General features: G+C 49.3%; 1 protein-coding gene across 9 annotated transcripts in view; it reads right to left on the reverse strand.

Moving 5' to 3' along the window:
• The window catches only part of SUSD3 (sushi domain containing 3), a 71,649-nt gene that overhangs the window by 16,637 nt on the left and 33,328 nt on the right, over nucleotides 1-21,684 (reverse strand). Inside the window, exons 1-2 of one of the 9 annotated variants that reach the window (XM_067003255.1) lie at nucleotides 16,184-16,281; nucleotides 1,094-1,172 (exon numbers count right to left, since the gene is read on the reverse strand). The exons of 3 other annotated variants lie outside the window; for them this stretch is intronic. In XM_067003255.1, the coding sequence (XP_066859356.1) occupies nucleotides 1,094-1,103 (10 nt within the window). In that variant the 5' untranslated portion in view covers nucleotides 1,104-1,172; nucleotides 16,184-16,281. Of the gene's footprint in view, nucleotides 1-1,093; nucleotides 1,173-1,280; nucleotides 1,839-3,574; nucleotides 3,968-15,546; nucleotides 15,776-16,183; nucleotides 16,340-21,684 lie in introns of those variants that run through there. 5 more of the 9 variants (XM_067003254.1, XM_067003253.1, XM_048061404.2 and 2 more) reach the window with 5 other exon arrangements.

A 21,684-nucleotide genomic window follows, 5' to 3' on the forward strand; every position in this document is an offset into this window, starting at 1 on the left:
GTTCTGCTTTATCCTTCATTTGTAGTACATTTTTCTTCCTTAGGCTTTTCTCTTTCTATTTTTTTGCAGTTCATACAGTTGTTCTTTGAGTCATGAGCTGTTCTCCTCTCAGCAACCTATTGTCAGCCACTAGCTTTATACATTGAGCTTTATTGCCACAATATTCATTATTTCACATTAATTTTTAACTTAAATTTTAATGATCAGTCATTAAGACAACAGATAATATCCTGCTGTACTTCAGAGACAACAACACTCGCATTTTCTCTGTTCCTGTGCACTGACAGAAGCTGGGGAAGGCTTTATATACCCCTTTTTAACAGTTACTAAATAGCAGCACTGCTTCTGCATCAGAATCCAAGCTCCTTATCTTTCAGCTGGCTTCCAGATGACTTCAGCAGGGCCACAGGCAGAGGCAATGGGATGGCACTTGTGAGGCCAGGGTTGCAAGCACCATGGTGGCACACACACACACACAAAAAGAAGGAAAATATGCTTTCCGCATGTACAAGTAAAAAGAAATTTAGAGCTTTAATAGCCTCCTTAAGAGCACTTGGACAGAGCTACACGTTGATATCAAATCTATTTCCTTTTTCATACCTAAAACCCCTCCTCATTAATTAACATTAAGCTGCTCCAATCAAGCCGCAGGAGCCAGGCTTACTGCCCGTCTTCAGTGTGTGCTCTTAAAAAACCCAACTCCCTGGAAAAAATGGAACCAAGGGAATCTCAGCGAAAGACCAAACAAAAGCCACAGTGACAATTACTTGTCTAATCTACTAAGTAAATATGCACTGAGCATTAGATTTTTAAAAAATGCCTTCTGTAATTCCATGCAGATTATTTCTGTTTGTTTTGCCACCTCTTTCCGTTCCTTGCAGCAATTTGCCTCAACAAGAGCAAATATTTTCTGTCATTTCCCTTGATCCCCTGTCCTCCCCTCCCACATCCGATTCCTGGGACATGTGAGGTGTGTCACCTGCACAATCCTGCTCCTCACTTCAGCACATTACAAGTTCAGGCTTTCCTTTCCACCTGGACCACTCAGACACTTGCCGCGAAAAACCATCGGCATAAGCTGCAAAGTACCTACCTCTTCGCATTTTACAATTTCAAGGCTATTTTTAGGTACCAGATCACATACTTGGAGTTCATGTCAGTGACACTTCTAGCTGCAAGAGATGCAGAGAGTAATTCAGAACCAAATCTGAATCAAATTGCATTTGCTAAGCCTCCTAGACAGCCCTCATTAGACTCTTTCAGTAGATTTGCCAGTTTACCTAGAATCGTTATTCAGCCTCTTCTCTGCAAAGAACAGATAACCTAGCACTCAGCTTTTTCCTTCAGGACATATTTCATTTAATCCAGTGTTAACCATCCTGAGTGATAGGTGCAGCTGTAGCTGGTGCAGGTGCTCTTTGCCCTCTCCTGCGTTGTCCTTGCCCATAATGGTACAAGTAGAGTGATTAAAACCTCCAGATGTCGGTGACCTTGTCTGCATTATTCATGAGCCATGGATTTTAAAATATTTTCTTCACTTGAACACTGTAAAGATTTCCAGCTTTTCCTTAGCCAACGTCCCATTAAGCTGTGGCTATTTCCTTGCTTTGGTCAGGGCTTTAAGAGCATTATATCATCCTCAGGTGACATTCCTGGATGGATGTAATTGAGGCAGTAACTTCAAGACTCCTCTCGACAACATCTAATAAAAGACAATTTTGAAAGCTTCTATAGCTGGATTTACACAGAACCTTAGCCAAAAGTTCATCAACTATATTTCAAGTATCTGCATTTGGCTGTAGAAGAAATACCATTTCTTCTTCGAGATTTTCAACATAATTTCTTCCCACCAAAGTCTAAACATTAAAGGCATCACTACTTTCTCCTTTTTACAAGAGCTTTTATTGAAATGCATACATGGATTTTTGCCAGTATGAGTTTGTGAATTTTATCCAAGTTCAGATTTAACATCTCTGGATCAGATTTGCCCTAATTTTCATCAGCAAGAGTCTTCTAAGAATTAATTTGTAAGACCTGCTTGTAGCTCTAGCATCCCTTGCTATTAAGGATCTATAAAGTTCTTGAGGTTCCTCATTGCATTCACTTTTCTGCTAGGTTAATTTTATGGTTTAATTTCCAGAAAGCAATTGTTTCAGTGAGCTTCCATCCTCATACTTATATAAGCAGATGTGCTCTATAGGTTTATCCTTTGAATACTCTTCAGGTATGTGTATTTGACTAAACCTACCGCAATCAGGAATTTTTGTTTTCAGCTGAGGCCCACATTTGAGGCTGCTGAAGTAAAACACAAGTACTGCATAAACGCTTGTGCTGGCCAGATTTACAGTTGGATTTATATTTATTTTCTAAACGTCTAGAAAAATATCACGTTCAGCTCTCGGGTTGCAGTAACTGTTAGTACATAGTAATGTAATATCGAGAAAAAAAAACTAAATATTGCTCATGCAGCTTTTGCAATAACTGCATCTCAAATCCAACAGATTCACACTTGGCAGCCAGCACCTAAAGCTGGGAGGAATGCATGAGACATTGTCTATCAGCCATTTGTGAGCAGTTTACAATAAACATCAAAATTAATGATGTGTTTAGTTTTGATTAGCTTCATGGCATCACTCCTAGATTTGATACGTGTCTCCAGAGCCCAGCTCCCACTACTCCTAAGTTGTTCACCAGTCCCAGGCTGTGCTCTGCTTGCATTGTTAGATCCTGGCTACTACTCCTAAGCACAAGAAGAAAACTCATTTGCTGATACACCCCTATGAAGCAAAGGCTGAAAATCATTTTTCGATTTTGAACTCCAGCAGAAGCTGTGAAGACTCCTGCTTCTTCATTTGACTTGCTGAAAAGCATTCACAAAGCACCTCGTCCACACCGTGCACCACGCCAACACGCAGCTTCAGCTGGGCTGAGCCGAGACCACCAGTAGCCATCCATCGGCCAGCGTGGCTGAGGGTGCCAGGAGCCAAATGCCTCAGAGGTGCTTGTGCATCCTGTAAAGCAAGAGCTGATTTCTTAGCTTGACTTCACACTAAGACGATACCCAGCGTTCGAAAAGAATCTCAGTCTGCTGCTGCTGTCTGACAGCACAGAAGAAGGGCATTAGCTGTAGCAAATAAACACATTATTTCATACAACAAATAACTGCCCCCAAAGTCAAAACATCGAAGAGGAGCCTACTCTATAAATTCTTAATTCACATAAGCCACTGAGTCCAGAAAAAGCCAAATACATAATTTCCAAGCACTGAAAAATAGAGAGCAATGTAAGAATTAAGACACAATAATCCAAAATATCTCTTCTCATGCATAGCCAGGATTATCTGTATTGCAAAATCGATTTGTCAGGAAGAGTTACCATATGGTTTCATTGCCAGCAAGCTGCAGATTTATGTTTTGCTGATAAGGAAACAGAAATGAAAGAGTAAGTAAAGCACGCTTGCCCATTGTACATTTCCTGTGCTCCTTCTCCTTCCCTATAGCAAAACACCGAAAATGAAAATCAAATACATTGCATAAGTACACGTCAAAATGATCTAAAACATAGCAGTAATTACCTGAAAGCATTTTGTCAAGATAGCCAGCCGCTGTTTGTGCAGAAATAGAGCCATCCACGACTTCGCCTCATTATTCCCATACACACGTAACTCAAGCTTTTGTGTTGCTTATTGTTGACTATTTAATGCAACTAAAACACGCTGTAATAGCCAGATGCCAGAAAGAGACAGAACATTAGGTTCTACAAACCCTGAAGAAAACAAACAGGCTGATGATATTATTTCTGCAAGTCTATTTCCTTACAAAAGCACGCTTTAGAAATTACTGTCCCCGAAGTCACAAGCATGATGTTCAACATCCTCAGCAAGCTCACAGAAGAGCTCTTGGAAGAGCTCGCTATGTCAAAAGGAAAGAAAAAAAAGGCAGTTAGAACTGGGACGTGAAATAAAGCAGCCTCTCCCCCTCGGCCAGCAGCACGCCGCCTGCCTGTGCTGCCCAGGAGCCCTGCCGGGGCTGCGCTGCCAGCTGCATGAAGTGCTGCAGCAACAACGTGCTGCCACGAGGAGCTTATCCTGCCCCTAGGAGATTCAGACACTGGCGCGGCTTTTTAAGAACTTGCTGTTAAAGGTGACACCAACCCAGCAGTGACAGCGGGGAGCCCAGGCTTTGGAAGCTGCACAACTTGCAGCGGCCCCTTCATCATGCTGCAGGCACCGGGCAGCGCGCCCCCAAGGCTCCCTGCGGCTCGCCTGTCCCACAGAGCGACCTGCTTCAACAGCTTCTAACAGCAGCTCACATCAGCAAGCTCTGCAATGGAGCGGCTTGCCCTTTCCCATCTATTTCTCTGTTTTCTGAGTGTCGTGTTTAAAACGGAGCTGCTGGAAGCTGTTACACACCTGGAGGATGCCCCTCGGGCAGGCAGGGCCAGGCTCAGCTCCATGCTCACGGCTCGGTGGTGCCTCGGCCCAGCTGCAGTGACATGGGTGGGTGTCCCTGGGGCAGTGTCCCCAGGGCATGTGTTCTCAGAGCAGGCCTGCCAAGGGACCAGCACAACCGCAACAGCAAGGTGGCAAGGTGCCTGCAGGAGGCATCTATCTCTCAGAACGCAGTCCAAAAAGAAACACAACTGTTAGCAATACATGGGCCCTGCATCTGCCCGACTTCAGCATTTCCAAATTAAAATACTTCATATAAATTATTTTGGCTTTCTACTGGAAAATTAATTTTAAATTTGTGAAAGGGGGAAGCCCATTGCTGTTCATTCTCACAGGCCACCATCACCCACACATGGAAATGCTTTTTCAAAAAAGTTTGTTGTCCCGTTGATGAAGAGTTTCCATGCAGAGGAAGCAGGAAAGGATTTGAAGAAAGCTTCTGCTGGCTGCGTTCACACCTCGGTACTCAATGAGGTGCCTGCCCACACTTGTGGTGGTTAAATGAGGTGCCCAGCTGGAGACGGCTCTGCACCATGACAGGACAGGGGCACCCACCAGCAGTACCTGGTGGGAGGAACAAGGGACACCAGAAGTGCTGAGCCATTTCTGGGTTCCGGGGCCATTTCGGTTTGGATCCCATCCTGCTGCACCTCACCTCTGACTGCACGCAGCAGGCAGTAAATCACTAAATCACCTTTCCAAGGATGCTGAGTTTGAGCAGGCGCTGGTGCTGTCCCCATGCAGCTGAGAGCTGCAGGATGCCTCCACTCCCTTAACGAAGGGCTGCCAATTAGTTATACTAGTTAATACACATACGGTTATATTAGCTATATAGCTGCAATCCCTACTTCCAGGTCTGACAACATACAGGAACGTATTGACCGTTACACAGTTCCTGACTACTCAGGGCGCCCTTCGGCAGGGAGGAGATGGTGAAGCCTACCTCAGGGTCTTGTTGTGCCTGCTAAGGGAGCAAAAATCATCAGGCAGCAGCAAACGTTTGGCTTCTGCCTCTGAGCAAGACCCTCACAATGCGCTCTGGCAGTCTCACATCCGCATCCTGCAGAACCCTGCACAGGCTGGTCCACATCTAAGCCAAACAAATTTGGTTCATCCCCATTTACAATACCGAGCCCTTTTCTTTCCTCCTTCACTCCCTCCCAGCATTTTTCATCTGGCTTTTTTGCCACTCGATGTAGCGAACAAGCCACGGCGAGATTTAGGAGTCAGCACTAACCACGTCGCAGCTCTGCTCTGAAATACTCCCCGTCTGCAGGGGCTGCCAGCAATTTTAATCCATGCAAAATCCAAGCCACATATCACTGAGATGCTAGATTAGGGTTTGCTGACAACATGCACAATCTGCTCCTATTTCCAACATAAATAATGTGCAGGATTGGTGTAAAGCGGTTCTTGTTTGTGTCTTCCATGGTGCTCTTTTAAGAGAGGATTTGTTCCAGTCACTGGACTGCCATCTCCATCATTGATTTTTTTTTTTTTGCCAATTTACTTCAGTCAGGTTATTCTCATCTGGAGATTTTACCCTGGGATCTAGCAACAAGGAGGATACTGAGTATGTTTCTTATGGGAACAATTAATTGAGAAATAAGAACTCAATGAAAAATGAGGTATTTGATGAAGTCCCCAGTAAAGCAAGAACAGATGGGTTTTCTGCATGTTGTTAGTCTGTTTACCAACAGCACTGGAAAAGTAGGTTGTGACACTTCTGAAAAGTTAATATTGCAGCTTTCAAGAACGGGAACGATCCATTAAACCTGAAGTAAATTCAAAGCATTCATCCATTTACCTCTTCACCATTACTTCTATATTAAAAAAATAAAATAATAATTAAAAATCAAACAAAACAAAACAAACAAAAAAAACCCACAAGCATCCCCTATAGAGCACACCAGAGTTATGTCTCAATGCAAGCAGTTCCCAAATAAAGATGACCCATGGAAGTACTGCCAGCAGCTGCTTTTGTGGCTGATTTTTTAGCAAACGGAGCTAATATTGCTGATGGGCTCCCCTCTTTGTTATTCCAAAGCAGATAATAAACGATGCATTTGCACGATGCACAGTTTGTGGCCTTGTTTCTAAAATAAAGACCCAATGGAGAATAAAATTAAGAGGAATAATTTGAAACAAGCTTTTCAGTTGTGCACCAGCCTAGACCCTGACCGCACCAGGTGCGCAGGCAGACCCACTGGGGCAGCCCAAAGCCCCCACGTCTGGGCATGAGGGGTCTGGCCCTCGCTGTGCTCATCTCCCAGGTCCAATGGCCCTGCTTCTTGCACAATAAGTGCTGGTATTTACAAGGACCAAAGTAACCGGCTACACAACAGCACACTAATCTACAGAGGGTCCTCAGCCCTCCCCACGCCCCGCTCTGCTGCCTTGGCCCCGCTGTCCCCAGCCAGGCTCTGAGCCTCGTCCTTGCTGGCGAGGTGTTTCTGAGGGAGCAGTGGGCCGGAGAAGCCTGTAGGCTTATATTTTCAACTTGCATCATTACTTTTGCCCAGCGCTCATGAATAACCTCTCATTCATTAAACCTGTGCAGCCGACTGCAACACTTCTGCAGGCGGTGCAAAGCAGTACGTGGGCTCCATTAGCCAGGCACTGCATCTTCCACTGGCAACTGCCATGACCAGAAAAGTTAAATTTGTTCCTTGGCCATAGTAAAGGTAATCTATTATCCCAGAACAATGCTCAAAGCCTTTTTCAGCATCACAATAACTGCAAGAAAACAACCAACACACACTAAATAAAAATAAATAAGCACACTAAAGAAGGCCAGAAAAACCCAGATTTCAGCACTCAACTTGGTATTTAGCATCTTGCTGACATGGATCTGGTATCAATGGGAAAACACACAAGGTTTAGGAGCCGCCACTCCTCGGTGAGCCCTTCGCTGTGCCCATACAGATGCCCAGAGTGACAGAGAACCACCAACCGCTTACAGGAGTCAAACTTTCCAAACCCTCTCCTTACCACAACAGCCTCCCTTCTTACTGAGATAACCAAGATCCCAGGAGCACTGAGAGTCCTGTTAGTATTTATAAGCAGCTATATGCTCTTTACCTGCAAGTAAGTTACAGGCAGAAAAAAGATGGGTGAATGCAATAAATGGTGTGCTTGAACAGTGCCACCTTGGGCAGCACAGCAGAGCTGGCCCAAACCATTCCCATGGCAGGTTTTATGAGCAGAGATTGATGCTGCTGCAGTGGCAGAGCTGAGCACTTCTCACACAGGTATTGATTTTTACAGTGTTTCTGATGGGCATTTCTGGGCCCTGGAGAAGGCTCCGGGCACTTGTTTGTGGAAAACCAAATAGGGCAACCTGGCCCTTATGCCTGAGAGCAGAAGCTCTGGTGGAATTGTCCTTGCTTTTGTTCCCTTTAAAATGCAGAAAGAAGAAAAATGTTGAAACTGTGTTGTCCAGCCAGTTCTAACACAAACACGTTATTAGCTCTGGACCTACCACTGGGGCCAGGAAAAGGCCATTCTGTCAGAACATGCTTCAGCTTTGTGGCTTTTCACCTACAAAATGGTTTAGCACCTCTGAGGAATCCTGTAAAACCATTTGTCTTTTTCTCTTTAGAGGAGATGAATTTTATTTTTTTTAAACACTTAAGTTCATCAATTTTATGTTTAACCTGAAAGCAAGCTGGTAACAAATTCAACATTTTCTGGCTTCCCTACATAATTATCAATGTTTTCTTGCCAAAATTAAATTAACTACATCTTCAGTAAACTGAGCAAGACTCAGATTTTACTGGTTTTTGCAGGTAAAGAAAGTAACACAGAGAAACCAGCAGCAGTTCTGTCCATTATGCTCCAGAGCTACAGCTTCAACACACAAGTCACCGGTGGGTGCTTCTGGTGGCCCTCAGTGGGCTGTGCAGACAAGGAGAGCAGGCAGAGCTCAGCTGGCAACCTCGACATCTCAAACAGGCACAGGGTGTGCAGTAGAAATTCTTATCTGAACACGCATGATGAAAAAACTGAGCACAAATAAGATGCCCTGGCAATATCAGGAATCCCCTGCTTTTAATACGGCTTTTGGTACATTTAATTTGCAATAGAAAGGGTAGAAACTCAGCACTTCATTGAAACGCTGCCAACTGGAGAAACCAAAAGAAAACCTTAGACCTACTTTCATGGGGAAAGGACAGGTCCATTCGGAGCCACGGGTGGATGAAGGACGCCCTGCCTTACATTTGGCCAGGGCAGAGGCTGCTCTCGCCCCTGTTGCACCCCGCAGGAGCCGGCTGCTGTGTCCCACAAGAAGGATGCGAGTGTCCCTGTGCATCCCCGCTAACCCGGGCACTACGAGAGCCCCACGCAGCACCCACAACAGACTATCTGCCTCTAACAGCTGCCCTGGTTTGTGCAAACACACTTAGGGTGGTGAATGTCGCTGATAAAAGCAGATGTCCCCTGATGAGGCGGCCTCTCACGTCCACACCATGTCTGCCTGCCAGTGACAACCTCTGTGCGCTGCCGAAATCCCTGCAGCCGGGGCGAGGAGCTCAGCATGGCACCGGTGCTGCCTTGGCCCAACGGTGCTGAAGCAGCGGCTGAGCTGGTCAGACCTGCCTCGGTCTCTGCAAAATCCACTCCAGAACGAAAGCCTAGGTGGACACTTCAGAGTGCTTACTGCAAACATGTTCAGTTTGGGCCAAAATCGACAAGATGTAAGAGTTGTTTGCACAGAGCACTTATTCAAAAAGATTATGAAAAATTTTCAAGCTTGTTTTTTTGAAGCCACTTTGTTGTTTTAAAACAAACCATTTAATACAGGTTTGTCTGTTCTCTTTCAGCTAAACACTCCAATATTGCAGCAATGCGGGTCAACCTGGAAAAACATTTTCCCTTCTGCTGTCCCAACTTGAAGCACAGTCCCTGGTTTCCCTACTGGTGACAATTCTGGCGCCACTTGCCCAGCCCCCTGGCAGCAGCTGTCACTCCTTTGCTCTCAGATGGCCTCAGCACAAGTGTCAGCATACGGGGCCAGATACAGCCCTCGCTGCCCAGCCCCGACCCCACTCAGGATCAGCACAGATGCCACAGCAACAAACAAACCGCATTGCTTTCTGCCCATCTCTTGGGCCTGCAGAGCCAGGGCATTTCCAGCCACCCTGCTAAACAAAACCAACCTGAATGCCAGTGAGCTTGCCTGCATTTGCTCCCCTTTGCTGTTCCTTACCAGGTTTGCTGCTTGAAGATGCTAAGAGCGCACCATGGAACAGTGACCTGCCATTCACAGCTGTCAGCAAGAATTGCTGCGAATAATTGATTTTTTTAGACACTGGTCTGCAAGACTTAGCAATAGCATGCAATTTATTATGGCGATAGAAATCATTCACGGACTGAGACACCAACAGATTTTAAAACCTCCTTAGCAGTTTTTATTGCTTGTCATTTTCCTTCCCTCCTTTTTGCTGCCGGGGTGGGCTTTGTGGTGCCAGGCTTCACACACAGCAGCAATGGAGCAGCAGAACAGCTTGGCCACAGCTGGGGGTGTGGAAGCCCTGCCCCAGCCCGCAGCAGCCCCGCCAGCACCGCGAAGATTAACAGTGCGAGTCGATGGGCACATCTGCCTGTGGCCTCCCTGGCCATCGGAATTAGCGGGAGATGACTTGAAGACGGATGGGGACACCAGCGTAAGGACAGGGAAGCCGTCCGCCGTGTTTACTTTTCTCCACTAAACCAGTAAATGATTGCAGGCCAGTTACACGCAGGATGGCCAGCACCTTAGGCACACGGACCAAAGGGCAGCAGCCCCGCTCGCACAAGACGTTCCGACCTGCCTCGGGCCTGCTCTGCCAGTGAGCTAGACGACAGACAGCTTTTGGAAGGCTTATGTGTTCAGGTAGCACACCAGGCAGGGATAGCCTAGGATTAAATAGAGGGAGAAACTTAGTTCCACCAGCCTGTATTCCAGTAACAGGCTGAATGCTACGGCTCCTCCTTGCCTGTACAAAACGGCTCCAGCTTTGTGGGGCCCCTTGTTGTGGAGGAAGGCAAAAGCGGCCCTCCCTGGCTGGGTACGCCTCGTGACCTGACCAGGCAGCAAAGCTCATAGTGCTGGAGAGCGCTGGGCATGCGGGGAGAAGCCTTCCTGTGCCTCATCCTGCTCCTCCACGTGAAGGCACATGTTTCTGCTCTCCTGAGCTGGGGGAACCAAACAACCAGACATGCCGTGCCCCCAGCACCTCCTCCTGTCACCCCAGCCCAGGGGCTCCCTCTGAACGCTGCTTCCAAGGCCCCACTTTCACTCAGGTTTTTACCCACCGTCTTTCCCCACACCTAGCCCAGCTCCTGTCCACATTGTCACTTCCCTAAACAATTCCCAAAGACCCTCCGCTTAGGAGACTCATACAGGTGCGTGGCACTGCGTTTGGCTTTATCTTATCCCGGAGATAAGGCCTCAGTAACCATTTACAACTACATTAAAGGAAAAGCAAGCAGTTCACCTGTGTTTCCAGGAGCCGCTGTTGTTCCAACTGATGCTGACACCACCGTGCTGTGCTGCTGGGCCAGCCCCAGCGTTCCAGGCCCCACCAGCAAACACTGCTACATAAAGCAGGCCCCCACTCAGCCCGGCCTCCAGGACCCTCCACAGATACAGGAATTGATTTTATTTGGTGAGTGCTTGCTCATTCTGCAACTAGGGCATTTCTTACTGTCATCTCACAGCAAAACACAAAGCGAGCAGGGCAGGCTTCCACTGCGAATGCAAAATCATCTCCCTGTCACTCTTCGGATCCACGGAGCCAGTCTAAACTGCGCCACAGAGTAACACAGCTGCTTATCTGCAACTGCATTTGAAAGACAGTGTGTCAATAAAACGCCTAAGTGAAAACAAGCTACTGTCCTACGTGCTGCCTTGTCCCTGTCAAATTATTGAAGGCAAAGCGCTGCGGTGCCAGGTGCGTTAAAAGGGAGCGGTAATCCTGACAAATGAGGTAAGTATCTCGTGCTAATTTCCACACAGTTAAAATTCCCTTTGTCGCAGAGTTTCAGATGTGCTGGGAGACAGCTTCCCACGGGAGCCCAGGGATCTCCCGGCCCTGCCACGCAGGGAGGAGCCAAGCCAGCAGCTTGGTCCCTCAGCTCCCCGGGCACACCGAACCCAGAGATCGCAGGGTTGTTTGGGTGGGTTTGGAGCTGACTTCTGATTTCTGAAACGTCAGTGTTCTGGGTCCAAGACATTCAGCTCACTCCATTCCCTAGCTGAAATTCATACGTGTTGACATAATTCATCTCTATAACCTAGGTAATTTAAGAGGCGCTTGGACAAAGTATTGGAGAGTACTACAGGGAACCGTCTTGCACTGTGGAGGACTGTGCTACACCACCTCATAACTCGTCTCCTTCTCTATTTCGCATCATTCTAGAGCTTTTATGACAAGCACAAAAATCAGTCTCTCAAAGCAATAACAATGCTTGGTCCAAACACAGAGCCACTGAGAGTAGCATCTTGCAGTACAGGAGATAAAGCCAATTAGCTGAAATTCTGCCACCGCCACTTCTTTTATTTAATAGAAGGTTTCACTTTGATCTCATGGGAGAAAAAGGAAGGAGAAATAAGCCTTTAAGAAATTACAAGCCCATCTACTCCAGGTTGTCTCACATCCTGCCCTGCAGAACGAAAATTCAGGATGATTTTCTTCCCCAGTTTAGAAACTGAGCTGCACCTTGGGATCACAGGAGCAAGCCGAGAACCTCCTCGCAACCCACGTGCAGAGTGGCAGTGCTCTCTGCTCTGAACAACAACTTTGCTTTTGTTTTCCTGGAAGAGCAGCCATAAGTTCTCGCGACACGTTTTCAGTTTCTGCACTAGCAAGGACACAAACTCACTGCAGAAAAAAGCAGCGTGTGCCAAAAGAACAGACACCATGGGTCACACCAAAGCTAAACCAGCCTGGTACTTCTGTCCCACCACGGCCACCTGGAGAAGAGTACAACCAAGCAAGTACCTAGCGATGCCTCCTCCAGCAAATCGCAGCTCAGGTCTGTCCTAAGCCAGAGGTGGTGTCTTTCCCCTAAATGGTGCCTGCTAGGTAACTTCTTGCAGGAATTTGTCTGGATGTAGCGTGCGCAGTTTCCTGTGGCGCGTCCCACAGGTTATTTGCAGCTTACCTCTGGCAACCTCTCTTCCCTCCTGGTTTGGGAAGGCAGAGGGATATGGCCAAACCACAACTACGAACAGCCCAGCAGCAAGAGGGCTACCAAGTTCTAACCTGGCATCATAGTTTCTGGCACATTTTGTATTTCTCTCCTATGTTACCTTTGTCTGTGGCTACACTGATGCATTTGCAGAAGCAGGTTGGTGTTTCTAGCAGCAGGTGCTGCCCCAATCTGGGGCAGAGCAGCCTTAAGAGCTGTAAGATTGCACTGGGGGCTGGGGGAAGAACCACAACACAAACCAAGGTGCCGTTCTAGACAAACAGGGCTAGAGCCCCAGCTTCAGTGATGTAGAGACTGAAAATAATTACACGCCTTTACTACTCCTTCCTCCCTTTCCTATTCCACCCGATGAGCCCCTGCTATAATCTGAGCAGCTTCAGGGGCAGCAGCACCTCGGTAACAGCCCAGCGGCTGTGCTGCCCGCAGCTCTGCAGCCACGGGGCCGTCCCTGCCTCTGCTTGACAGTGCCCACAGGGCAGGAAACCGCTCAGTCACCACTTCGATGAGCATTTCAGAATTTCAGAGGCTTCTCCAGATAATATAATGGGCCTGGCAAGAGATGGTTGATGAGCATCTGTCCACGGTTAACGACTACAGCAAGGCAATGCTGTAATGATGCTGTGACAGCACAACAACCACAAGATGATAAGGAAAACATAAAAGCATCAGTATCATTTAAAAACACAACTGAAGAAGGCTTCTTCACAGCCTCGAGAGGCACCGGGACAGTTTGCTGCACTCTTCCCCTGCCCACGCTCCCGCTCTGCGCGTTTGCCTGTCTGCTAGCAGAGCACGAGAGCAGCACAGCGAGCGTCCCAGCGCCCACCTGCAGCCACAGCTGTTGCTTGGCTGTGACCGGGAGGTGGAAATGAGGCTGAGCTCGCTGCTTGCTTTGCAGTGCTCTGCTGAACCTTCCCCAGCAAAGGGTGGCAGTCCAGGAGGGACGGTGGGAGGGAGACACCAGCCCTCAGCAGGCAGGCAAGAGCAGGAAGAGTAGAGAATGCCTGAATGTCACAGCTGCGTTGCAGGAAGCTGTCAGACCCTAAGTGTTATATGCATCAGGCTGTGCAATGAACATCTTTTAAATTCCTTCTCATTCATATATTTATTCAAATGGAAATCTTGCAACGCTTTCGTTCATCCCCTGCACAAGGAGCATGTGAAGGAGTTTGTCCACGTGACTTATTATTAGCACCCTGCCGGCCAGGTCCAGAAATTTTACTCAATCAAAGCAGCAAAGAAAAATGATCACCAATAACAACATGATAAATGAAAGGTGCTGTATAACAGTTGTCATCAGCTCTCTCTGGAGGTCACTTCTCCAGCAAACGCCGCTGCGTAAATAACGTGTCACATTTTAAATAAAGCATCCTGAGCAAGAGTTTAATTTAAAATTATATACCACGTAGCCATAATTTTAGCTATCCAAACCACTCAGATTTAACAGCAGCACATCCGGCTAGCTCAGTACACTTGGAGCAACAAACTGACATTCAGCCAAGGTGAAACCTGTGTGGATGGAGAAGGCCAGGACAGACCTCCACAGCAGTGGGCAAAGAGGCAGCGAGGGAGCTCGCAGGGAGCATGTGACCGGTGGGTCTGGCAAAAGTGCCTGTTGCGAGCATCTCTTCTGGCCCCACAATAGATGCAGACTTACATGCAGGTGTATCTGTGCCCTGGTCCTGTGCAGCCCCTTTTGACTCTAATCTGGCACCTACTAATAATAACTCCTGGTCCACATCACTGTTGCAGGTGGTTTGGGAAGGACAGTGTGAGCTGTCCTGGTTGGGAACACGGCCGAAGGACGACTGCCCCTAGCTAGCCCTGGCCTGAAAATAGGTTTCTCCCTTTCAGCTTCTCCACACAAAGCCTAAATAATCAGGTTCTTCAGTACAGGAAGAAACATCTCCTTACAGGTACTATAACAAACATAACGCCACATTCCCTTGTTCTGACTTCAAAAATACAGATGGTGAAAAATGCCCGTATGTGCTAGCTGTGGAGTACAGCGATCCAGCTTGACCCAGGTGTCAGGTTTGTGGGCATCCGAGGCATTAACTGAGGCTGAGATGCCAGTCTGCATGCCGGTTTTTTTTGGTAGATCCCACACTTCTGGGAGTTTTGCCACACGTCTGTATAGGGCAAGATTATTCCATGCAGGAAGAAGAAAGGCTGAGCACAACATGGGACGTGCCCTTCCAACCCATCTCGCCTGTGGGCACAGCCCAGCCCGAGGGGACGGTTTGACACAACAAATAAATGGAGCCCAACACACATGATTTTACACAAGCAAAAAAGTCAATAATTAGCGGCATTAGCAAAAATTAGAGAAACAGAGTCCACGCCTGTGTTTGAGTTGTTAATTCTGAGGGACGCTCCCCAGAACCTGTTCCATGTTTTTAAAAACGAACCGCTCTATTAAGTTCAAATTAAACGCGCAGTTAGGCACACTCAGCGGGTGCAATTTAAAGCATCGCTACACCATCAGCCCAAACACGTTTGCTCATTTCCATCAGCATCATAAAAACCGGGTCATCGATAAAGCCCGCCGGGACCGCGGGGGTGAACTCCATCACAGCTAGCTGGGTGCAGGGGGACGGGCTGCAGGGAGATGAGGTCCCCGGGCTCGAGAGGTGCTGAGCACTGCTGGTGCTGAAGGCAGGGAACTCTGCCTACACTGCCAGCTGCAGCAGACAGGGAGAGCCTGGGCAAGCAGGGCGGCACAGAGCTCCGGCAGGCTCCTCTTGCTTTACATTACCAGCTTCAGAGCTCGCCGGGGCTGCAAGCAGGCAGCTGCTGGAGCCCGATCCAGCACCGCCGTGGGCAGCAGGACCCCTCTGTGTCCCCCAGCCCTTGAAAGTTGCAGAGGTGACAGCCCAGGTGCAGCATGCGCGTCCCACCTGTGCTAGGGCCAGAGCCCCTTCGGCTCCTGTCGCCAGCAAGTTCACCGCTCCCAGCCCAGCCAAGGAGCTCTGGAAACGTGCTCCCCTGCCCAGGTTGGGCAACGACACTGGGGTGGAAGGGGGAAGAAGAGGAAGCAAGAGAGCTTTGATTCGTTTCCCATTCCGCCCCTCGGTGCATCACCCTATTAGAGCGGAACACCCGGGGCTCCATTTTCTCCCCGGGCCGTTTCACACCCGCCGGGAGGCTAGCTGGGCTCGGGGCCGGCAGCTCCCGGCAGCACAAACCGTGCCGAGCCGCTCCCTTCGGGTCGTGCTCCGGCGAGCGAGCTCCGAGCCCCGCGAACTCCCCCGGCTGCTGCCCAGCTCCGAGCCGCCGGCCCCATAAAGTCTCCCTTCTCTTGCCCAGCTCCGAGCCCCTTGCGAGCACGGCGGGGACCTCGCCACCCCCCGGGGTGCCCCCAGAGCTTGGGGGGTGCTGCGGGGAGGGGGCGGCTGAGGGGAGTCCACCCCTGCGGCAGCCGCAGCCCCTCGACGGGGGTTCCCGCAGCCTTCGGAGCGGGACAGGAGACCCCAAACCCCTCCCGGGGGTCCCGCCCCGTGCCCTAAAGGAGGGCCCGGCCGCATCCCTCCGTACCTGTGTAGCCGCGGGGGGGGCCGCCGCCGTCCCGCCCGGGCGCAGCGCTCCGCGGCACCTCCGGGCCCGGCGCCGTGGCTGCCGGCATGGCTGGGCTGAGCCGTGCCGTGCCGTGCCGTGCCGTGCCGTGCCGAGCCGGCAGGTGCAGCCGTGCCCGCCTCCGCCGCCGGGGCCGGGCCGGGGGGAGGCGGTGTCCCGGGGGAGCCGCCGGCAGCCCGCCCCGCCCCGCCCCGAGGAGGAGGAGGAGGAAGGCGGGGTGAACCCCTGGGTGACACACAGCCACCCCCAGATCACCGGCATCTGACCCCAAACTCAGCCCCCACGGGGCTGTGCCATCGCTCCCAGCCCCGGCCCCGTGCCCCGCTGGCACGCCTGGCCCTAAGCCTGAGGGCAAGGAGCGGGGGCTCGGCCCCAGCCCAGCGCCCCCGGGCTGCTGACCCTGCCCGGGGCCCTGCCACAGCCCCGGGGCGTGAGAGGGCCCTGCTACGGGAGCTCTGCAGGAAGGCGCTGAGCATATGGGCTGGGGCTATTAACGCTCGCTCCGCTTATTTTACCCTCTCATTATTATTTTTTTTTCCACATGGATTTAAAAAAAAAAGTCTGCAGGAGCAGATTGGGGAGATGAAATTCCAATATGCACCGAGCCCAGACAGACTGAGAGAGATCCGAGGCTCTGCTGGCAGCGCAAGCGGTGAGGGGCCGAACCCATGGGTATCATGGCTGCGCTGCGCCCGGGCACGCCGCCTCTTCCCCCGTGCTTAGCTGCCAGGGAGGCCGCAGAAATGCTGCGGATGTAGAGGGCTGCTATTTCCAGCTCTACAACTGAAACACAGGTTGTAAAAGTAATAGCCACGCTCTAGGAATTTCTTTTTTTTTTTTTTTTTTTTTTTTTGAAAATTCTGCAGCTTACAAATGAGGTCTGCATTTGCAGTAATGCCAAATACTCCGAAATCCACTTGAAGTCACCAGGAGCGATAGCTCCCACAGTCTACTCCTTCATGCCTGTGAAGCCAGAGGAATACTGAAGGCAGGCAAGTGCCTCAGCGATTTTCTCCTCCAGTCACCACTCCGAGAGCTGCTATTGCAGGGTCGCACACTCCATGTTACCGTGTTACAAGCCAGACCTCCTGTTACATGCACCTCCAGAAGCAAGCTCCAAAGCAGAATGTGAACCCTTCTCCCCTCCTGCTGGCAGCCAGTCTTTCTTCATAATGGAAAGCAAAGCTTTGCCATAACCCAGCAGGGTGGCAGGTCCTGAAAACACCTGCTGAGCGAGCCCCCCCAGCACGGAGCAGCCCTAGGGCTGTGGCTGGAGCCACTCGTGAGGTGACAGCTCGTGCTGCCACCAGCACAAGTCTTGCTGCTGATTTCAGTGGAGGTGGTGGCCAATTACACTGACCCAATTTCTGTAATGCTTAAAGTCCAGCTGTAATAAAAGGGAGTTTTGCCCAAGTAAGGTGTTGCCATCCACCTCTGAACAATGGCAACGTGATTGCACTTTGAGTGCCACCCCTCCCACGCAAATATGCTTTCAATTTAGTGACAAATCTCATCAGTATAATGGGAACACATACAGGAAATTAGGGGGGAAAGAAGGAAGAGCATGAAAGCTTCCATGCTGAATCCCAGTTTACTACAGCGGACCCCTTACTTAGCCTTCAGCACCACTGGAAGCCATGCAGCCCAACTAGACACTTGTTGCCTTTGTGTAGGGGTTGTTTGACTGCTGGATTTCACTAATCTGCCCTAAGGCACCGTCTTTCTTCTAATCCCAGTTATTAGGGCTGACTCAAGGCTGCCAAGGGCACAAAACTGCTGAAGCAACACTCCCCGTGGCCTCGCTGCCTGCATAGCCCCAGGCTGCAGAGCCCAGCTGTAGGGACAAGCTCCCTGGCCCCCCCGTGCCAGTTCCCCAGCCCTCCAGCAGCAGCAGGCTGAGCTCTGACACATTCCTCCCCTGCAGCCAGCCCCCTGCCACCTCCTTCTCCTCCCTTTTTGCTGCAGAAGCTGCCTGGCTCCTGCTGAGCATCAGACCCTCATCCCTGAGGCAGCAAAACCGGGTTTCATCTACCTCGCTCAGAAGCTTTGACCAGGAGGTGTTGCTTGTTCTGTACCTCTCTAAAGGAAGGCCAGTAGCTCTCAGCCACAGGTTTCTGTTCTAATCAGATAACACATGCACAGGTGTTATTGCTGGAAAACCACCTCAGGCTCAGCAATTAGATTCCTGAAATAAAGTCTAGACCTTTTCAAATGGCAATGAAATCATCTGCTAGGTTGTAAGAAGTGTTAGTGGCCCCAGGGTGCTTATGAATCAGTGGCGTGCCCCTGCCAAGGGAGGTGGTTCCTCCTTCGAGAGCAGCAGCAGCCCTGAGCACACAGCCTGCCTCAAAGCGTCACCCCTGAGCCTCTGCTGCAGACCACAACGTGCTCGAGATCTGGCACCTTTGTAAGAGCAGCAGGAGCCAGGCAATTTACCGCTGTTGTACTCAGCCCAAAAAGGGGAAGCAGAGCAGAGGCCCTGCTAGAAAACAGCCTCTAAGGAGGAGCCACGAGGGTCAGATCCTCCCCCGCGGAGAGGAGGCTGCTCACAGCCACAGGGCTGGAGGCACAGGGCACACCATCTCAGCAGACGGGACTTGGGAAGGATCAGAAAGGAAAAGCTGGAGGGAGAGGGTTATTAGGAGCAGGTAGGTATCCTTTTGGAAATACGAAGTTGCCTTTGAATGGGAAGAGTAGAAAATCCAGCACATTAAATGTGAACGGCACAAAAAGCAGGTCAAGGAGTAGAAGAGCAATTTGCAGAAAGCATCAAAATGAGTAGTAAATTTCTCCTCAAGTGCCCTACAAGCAGGAATTCTGCCAGAGAGCCTGTGGGGTCTTTGATCAGGATATGAAAGAAGCACTCAGAGAAGACAGGGTCATAGCAGAAAAGATAAATTTATTCTTTGCTTACTCGTGATGAAAACAGGGAGGGAAGCCAGAATCCCTCTTTGAAGGGACACACAAGATGGTCTGTAGATGGTAGATGATGCTGTGAACCACATAGGCAAAGAATGATAGCAGGTGGCATTCATCAAGTGGCCAAAAAACCCTCAAGATGAAGCAGGCACATTAATTTTTAAGCCTGATGCATAACATTTCACTTAAAATCTTCTCAATTAGCTAAGGCCTGAAATAGAGCACACAACACCAGCTTTTCAGAAGGATTTCCTTCAGATGAGGCCTCAGAAGCTATTGGCTGGTAAGCCTAAAATCTGCACCAGCATGATAGTAGGAAATGTTTTAGCAAATAAAATCAGTAAAAACATGAATACATTTAATATACTGGGGAAGAGTCAACATGACTTTTACAAATGGAATTAAGTTGTATCTCAAAAATCCTCTGGGGATGTTTAAAGAAGTCAACAGGACAGGATACAGGGAATATCTAGCTGATATTTTCTACCTGGATTTTCATAGAAGGGCTTTCAGCAAAACCTCTTCTCAAAGGACTGCAAGCAGCTAGGGCATAACAGGAAAGGATGTAGCCCTAACAGAAAAGTGATTAAAGATGGGAGATACAGAGCTGCTTTTCACAGCAAAGAAGCGTGATCAAGAGAACTCCTCTGAGTAAGGAAGACAGCATGCGGGGACCTGCGGCATCACTTGTGCCACAGGCCAAGCTGCATGCCCAGGCCAAACTCCAGGCCAAGCTGTCACAGCTCCTCCACCTGCTCCTGGGCTGCCACCAGCACAGGGCTGACAGCCAGGGGTCTGCTCACAGACTGCACCCAAAGCTCTACCTTCCTTCTGCCCAGGAACCCTGCGCTTCTCCCTGGGAGACGTGGGCAGATGTCAGAGAGGTGCTGGACTCAGGATGAGGCCGTAGCTCAGTAACTTGTATTTCCTTGTGCTGCTGTAAGGTACGGGGCAGTGACACGGGGTGGGGAAAGCACAGCAACATGCAGCTGTGTATATCCCACCAGAGCACTGCCTGAAAACGGTGAGTTAATGTGAAGAGGGGAGGGTTTTGTTCCCTCTGCAACAGAAAAGAATAAACACAGTGCAACAGCCAAGTGGCATCAATATACATGCAGTTTTGCCAGTAGCTTGGAAAAACAAACATTCTGAGAACAGCCATTTGTGTCTTCAGTACAAGATAAAATGTTACTGGGTACACTCGCACGCAAGCCCTCTCCTTGAGCATTGTTCGGTGCTAATCAGCGCAGTTACAGTTAAGCAGACATGGCCTTACACGTTCATGTTTGGTTTGGGATTTGGTGCCTGTGGTAATCTGGCAGATGTCACACTTTCTTTCCCAGCTCAGTTTCTTAAAATTATAATAGAATTATCATTATTTGCTTTTTATTTTCCCATTTAAATTGTTTGTGCTGAGCCTAGGAATCAGAAAACAAAATAAATGGTAAGAACATGCAAATCCCCAGATCACAAACACGCACACTGCACAGCACCACAGGGCTCAACAGCCCTGAGCCCTGTTATGAATGTGCATGAGCGCACTGCAAACCAGCCTCAGCTGTTCCGAGCCTCCACATTCTGCATTTAAGCCCCAAAACCAGCATTTTAGCCTGTAGAGATGGTTTTAAGAGGCGTGGTATTGGAATAAACACACACAAAGTAAAAGGAAATAAATAACGGGGAATTCTTGGAGGAACTGGGAAAGAAGAGACAAAGCAAGTGTCTCGTTCAAAAGGAAAAAAATGAAAAAAAAGTGTCTGTGTGACACTTCCAGGCTTTCAGCAGGACAGAGAAGTCAGAGGACAGTCCACAAAAAACTGCCTGACAGCAGGTTGCAGGGGATGCGACGGTGCCTCGATGAGGGATAAGAAAACAGCTCACCACAAGCAGGGTCCGTCTGCTGGGAGCTGATGGCAGTTATCTGAGGAAGGGCTGAGCTGCCGAGCTGAGGAGCATGGTACCTGCAGGGCAGATAGGAGGCCCATGGACACCATGCCTGGGGGGATGCAGCAGGCAGAAGCTGAAGAAGAAGTGGGTGAATTTCAGGTTCTCCCGCTCCTGGCTACTGGAAATTGGACACTGAAGAAGAGAACTATTTTCACTCCCATCAGGTTTCGAATGGAGCTAAACTCACACCAGGAACCCTTGCCTGAAATATACTATAAACCATGGGGCATCCAGATATCGGGGCACTCAGGCTGAGAGGCCAAGAGGGAGGCTTGATCTAACAAATAGGATATATATATATGTTTTATTCTTACATTTAATATCTAAATGTGAAAACAGTTCCAAAAACCAGAAGCTAGTTTAGAAGAAAAGATGCTGTGGGGCATTAAGTAGGCGGATTATATGGAGGAATAAAAATGCAAGCAAGCAGTGGGATTTTCCTCTCTAGTTAAGACCTAGAGCTCTTGGAAAGTAGATCTGCTGTGAAAATCAGAGCGCTGTTGATTTTAAACAAAAGCAGCTTTCTGCTGAAACACATCTCCCAGTGCCCTGGCATTACCAACAAGTAGCAGAATTCTCTGAGCAAGGGGGAGAAA

This window comes from Anser cygnoides, chromosome 10 (assembly GCF_040182565.1).
Source record: "Anser cygnoides isolate HZ-2024a breed goose chromosome 10, Taihu_goose_T2T_genome, whole genome shotgun sequence".
In the NCBI taxonomy this organism is placed as follows: Eukaryota; Metazoa; Chordata; class Aves; order Anseriformes; family Anatidae; genus Anser; species Anser cygnoides.